General features: G+C 58.6%; 1 protein-coding gene across 1 annotated transcript; it reads left to right on the top strand.

Moving 5' to 3' along the window:
• Positions 1-216: 216 nt before the first annotated feature.
• On the top strand, positions 217-2,816 carry LOC113978219 (fibrinogen-like protein 1-like protein). Its single transcript, XM_027704983.1, has 3 exons — positions 217-220; positions 864-998; positions 2,194-2,816. Exons 1-3 carry the CDS (start codon positions 217-219, stop codon positions 2,814-2,816), a joined length of 762 nt encoding a protein of 253 aa, XP_027560784.1.
• The last annotated feature ends 2,152 nt before the right edge of the window (positions 2,817-4,968 follow it).

Raw genomic sequence — 4,968 nt, forward strand, 5'->3', positions numbered from 1 at the left:
CTGTGAAGTGCCGCCCTGGGGCTGTGTTTGCTCAGGTTCTGATAAGTGCCCCCCTTATCAGAGCAAGTGAACATCCCACTCAGGGATGGGGGCACGGCACCACTGGCAGCTGTGCCAGCCCCACTCCCCACCTGGCACAGCACAGCTATAAATCCTGCCACCCAAAGCACATCCCCAGCCAGTTTCTGGACTTGCAGGTGTCCCCGTGGAGTCGACATGGGTGAGTATGAGCGCAGGGGAGCAGGACAGGGTGGGCTCCCCAGGGACCCCCAGAAGCAGCGCTGGCAGAGGGGGACACTGATCCTCCCCCCTGGCAGAGCCACCCATCTGCTCCCATGGATGGAGGGCTCACCACGGGGGCAGGAGGTGACAGAGGCCAGACCCAAGGTCTGTGCTGCTTCTCCCAGGGCACAGGAGAAGCTTTGAGAGGGTTGTAGGAGTCCTTGGATCTGCCCTCAGCCCAACCCAGCAGCTCCCTGGGCAGCGCCAGGGCAGAGGAGAGCTCAGGAGGGGTCATGTGGGGCAGAGGGAGCCTGCAGGGAATGGTAGGGTCAGACCAACCCTGGGTCACACTCAAGGGGTGCTGTCACTGCTGGAAGGACAGAGCTTGGCACACCTCCCACCCCTGCCATCCCATCGGGGGAGTGTGGGTGAAGTGAGGGCAATAGATTCCACCTGGGCTGCTGAAACAAGGGCTGTGCTCAAAGCAGGAGGGAAAACCTACAGAGAGGGGTCAGAGGGACCTTTCCCTGTGCAAATGGGAAACCCCATGGTGCCCCGACAGGTTTGGGGTGACTGGAGCTGTTTCACCCCATTGCATGGGATGCTCTGTGTGACTCTCATCTTGTCCCTTCCTTGTCCAGCTGCCCAGTGCACTCCCCTCCTGTTCCTTGCCTGTGTGTTGGCCCTGCCTGCCCCACATCTCGCCACGAGCATCCAAAGCCTGGCTCTCCTCAACCAGTCTCTCCCCGTGGCTGCTCCGAGGTCGTTAGTGAACGGTAGGTACACGGAGGGTTCCCATCGGTGCCAGCAGGACACAACCAGGACCACCCCAGAGCTGGCTGTTGGGGAGTGCATCTCCTGCCCTGTTGCCCCCCAGGGACCCCTTAAGAGGGCTGCGTGTCCCAGCACGAGTCACCTGCCCTTCCTCAGTGTCTGGTGGGTGTGGACATGGGACATGGCAGTCGCGGGCCTGTCTGCTCGTGGGTAGGTGTGGAGGAGCCCAGAGGGTTTGCTCTAATCCCTCCCAAAGCCAAAACTGTCCCTCCCCACACACCTCTGCTCCATGGGAGGACAGTGGGAATATTCAGTGGGAGGGATGCAGAAGAAAGGAAGGGTCCTCCTGCCACCAGCATCCCCAGCTGTTGCACTTTTCCCATGGCAAAGAAGTGATGATCTCCCATGAAATTCCCTTGTCTGAGAGGACCTCACTGGGCTGCACCATTCCCTGGCTCACCCTCAGCTTCACTCCCGGGGTACTCAGTCCCAGGAGGGGGCTGAGGGAGCACGGGGCAAAACCCCTGCCGTGTCTCTGGGACAACACACCAAAAAAATAGTTAGAAATGAAGATTTCAGAAGAGTAAGTTCCTTCCCCAACCGGGGGCACGATCAGAGGTGCAAAGGCCCCACATCTTACTGCCTGGACTCCAGTTCTTGAGCCAGAATGTACCTTCTGGTCTGGGCTCCCTCTTTCTTTGGTGTCATCCCTTCATTTCCAAATTTCTTCCCTCCTGTTGTTTTCCCTGTTCCAGGTCAGGTCCGGCTGGTGAACGGCTCCAACCAGTGCTCGGGCCGGGTGGAGGTTTGGTACCGCAATGCCTGGGGGACGGTGTGTGATGACTCCTGGGACACAGCAGACGCCTCTGTGGTGTGTAGGCAGCTCGGCTGCGGGAATGCGGTGTCAGCCCCAGGCAACGCTTATTTTGGGAGAGGATCTGGTTCTATCTGGCTGGATGACGTCAGCTGCACAGGCACTGAGAGGCTCCTCAGTGAGTGCTCGTCACAGCCTTGGGGACAACACAACTGTGGGCACAACGAGGACGCGGGCGTTGTGTGCTCAGGTGAGGATGGGCTTGGCCTGGTCTGAGCTTCTCGGGCACTCAGGGCTCTGTAATGTCTTGGTCTTGCAGAAGCAGCCACAGGAGGGCTGTGTGCTCTGCCTCGGGCTTGTTCAACCCCTCTGTCCTGCTCCAGGTTGGCCCAAGGACTGCAGTGAGGTCCCTGCTGGCAGCCCCAGCGGCGTCTACATCATCCAGCCCACGGGGCTGCACACCATCCTGGTGTACTGTGAGATGAGTGAGGCGGACGGGGGCTGGACCGTGATCCAGAGGAACCACAGAGACACACCAGTCACCTGGAACGAGTCCTGGAGCACCTACAAGCACGGCTTTGGGAATGTGCACGGCGAGTTCTGGCTGGGCACCGAGAACATCTACCAGATCACCAGGCAGAAGGTCTACCAGGTCAGGTTTCTCATCTGGGATACTTCAAACAACAGGAGATTTGCAGACTACAACCTGTTCAGCCTGGACGATGAGTCCCAGGGCTACCGGCTGAGGCTGGGAGCACACTCGGGGACAGCAGAGGATGCCATGGCCAGGGGTACCACCACCATGCACGACAACATGAAGTTCTCCACTAAAGATCAGGATCAGGACACTTCCAGTGGGAACTGTGCTTCCAGCTCCGGGGGTGGGTGGTGGTACTCGTCGTGTTACTCCGTGAGGCTGAACATCAGGGGGAGCATCACATGGGGCAGCCTGTGCAATGGGAACTGCAGAGCCTCTGCCATCCTCATCAAACCCCTCACCTGCTAGGGCTGCCTCACCACCCCTCTGTGCCAGGCACAGGGCTGAGGCAGAGCCCTGCTGGGCGCTTCTTTGCCAGGGGAGCATAGTGGGGGGCACTGGGGCTCAGCCTGGGCTGCCAAGGGGGTTTTCTTTCACCTCTCTTGCTCCTCTTGCTTCCCTTGCTTGGTTCTTCCCTTTGAGCTGTTTTTGGTTTAATTGCTTTATAATGAGGCTGATACCTTGCAAACCCTGTGCTTCTGAAACGTACCTGCTCCAGAAAATAAAACATGGTTTGGAAACACAGTACCTCAATGTGTCCTTATTCTGAGCTGTGTAAATAATCAATCCCTTTTGCCCAGAATCATGGAATCATTAAGGTTGGAAAAGCCCTCTGAAGTCAGCAGGCCCAACCACTACCCAGCACTGCCAAGGCCACCACTAATCCATGTCCCCAGGTGCCACATCTGCATTTTTTGAACACTTCCAGGGATGGTGACCCTTAGGGTTTCTGTCACCCCCTCATCATCTGGGGTGGGGGAAGGATGAAGATTCCTTATTTTCTGGTAAATCTGAATTAACCCCATTGCTGAAGATGTGGCCTTGACACCTACACCTGTAGAGGTATTCTCACCCACATGGGTTCTCAGTGCAGCAGTTCTTAAATCCTGCAGAAAAATCCTGTAGTAAAACACCAAAATGTGCAAATTCCAGCTCCACATTCCCAGCACATTGTAGAGGCTGATATGGAGTGAAAACCAGACAGGGCCAGGTTTCTTATGAAGAAATCTGTGAGATTGCAGGGAAAAATATCAAATATGGGATTCATAGTGATAAAACTCTGTGACATTTAAATAAAGGAACTGCAAATTTTTGATGCTGGAGATGCTTTGGTGAAGGACGAGCAGCTCTGAGGGCTCTGCCTGGCACTGGCAGCTCCAGGTGTGAGGGGCTGTCCCACCCCTGCTGGGGACCACCCCGGCCCCAGGCTGGGCAAACTGGGCACCTGCACAGGTGTCACCCGGTGCTCCCACTGTGGCCACTCCCATGTGCCCATCCTGGCACAGGGCACAGTCCCATTGCCACGGGGAGGGTTGGGTGAATGTGGGTCCGGCTCACTGGGATGGAGGAGCCATCCCTGAGCCCCGTGGGCTCGCTGGTTTCTGGCCTAAATGTAGGTGGGTCACCATGGCCAGCCGGGTCCTGGCACATCCTGGCTACCCAGTGTCACCCACTCCAGGGCTGGACATCCCCTGGCCGTGGTGCTGTGCCCTCTCATCCCCAGAAACGCCATGGCCCCTGTTTGCCCCCTGCAGGGAGCCCAGGCTGAGCACTGCAGGGCTACCACAAAACCCCCACTCACCCCAGGGCTCCCCCCTCACCTGAGAGCTCAGAGCATCACACCCCAGCACTGAGCCCTGGGCTGCCAAAGGACCCCGGGCACCACCCGGGGGACAGATCCCCATGGCATGAACCCCCCTCCTGGTGACGTTACCCCCCTCATGGGCACCCTGACTTCCCCCAGCCCTTGCTGCAGGATGGGGCTGTGTCCCCAGCTCCTCCAACACGGCATGGAGCAGAGCAAGGACAGGCTCAGACAGGGAATGCAGCAAATGGGACATCCCCCCACCTTGGACATGGTGCCCCCCAGCATCCTGCACTGACTGCCGGGACCCCAGCTGTGTGTGTGTGTCTGTGCAGTGTCGTTGCACAGGTAGACACGAGGCAGCACAGTCTGGCTCCAGGGTTTATTGCAGCTGATTCCTCCCACCGTGAGTAGCAGAGCTGTGTGAGGGGGAGTGGGGCCCAGGGAGGGAGCGGGGCCTGAGCAAAGCGGGGTCCACCGATTGCGGGGGGGCAGGGAACTGGCACCGTGTCCCCCTCCCCAGGACGGGGGCGGGCACACCCACCCCAAACCAGTGCCCGTGTGCCCAGGGCTCCAGGCGATGGCTCCTGGGCCCCAGAGCTGCTGTGTTTCGGCTGGTGAGGGTGCAGGAGCTGTGGGCAGAGCAGGATGAGCACTGGGACTGGCACAGGAACGGAGCACTGGGTTGGGTGTTGAGGAACACATCTGGTGCAGGCAGCTCGGTTTGCAAGCTGCAGATTGAGATGCGGATAAGATGCAGACTGAGCTCTCAGTGGCAGATCAAGAGGAGAGGCCTTGAACTGCCAACCTTTTGGT

The sequence above is a fragment of the Neopelma chrysocephalum genome, unplaced genomic scaffold (genome assembly GCF_003984885.1).
Source record: "Neopelma chrysocephalum unplaced genomic scaffold, ASM398488v2 Primary Assembly neopelma1_299, whole genome shotgun sequence".
In the NCBI taxonomy this organism is placed as follows: Eukaryota; Metazoa; Chordata; class Aves; order Passeriformes; family Pipridae; genus Neopelma; species Neopelma chrysocephalum.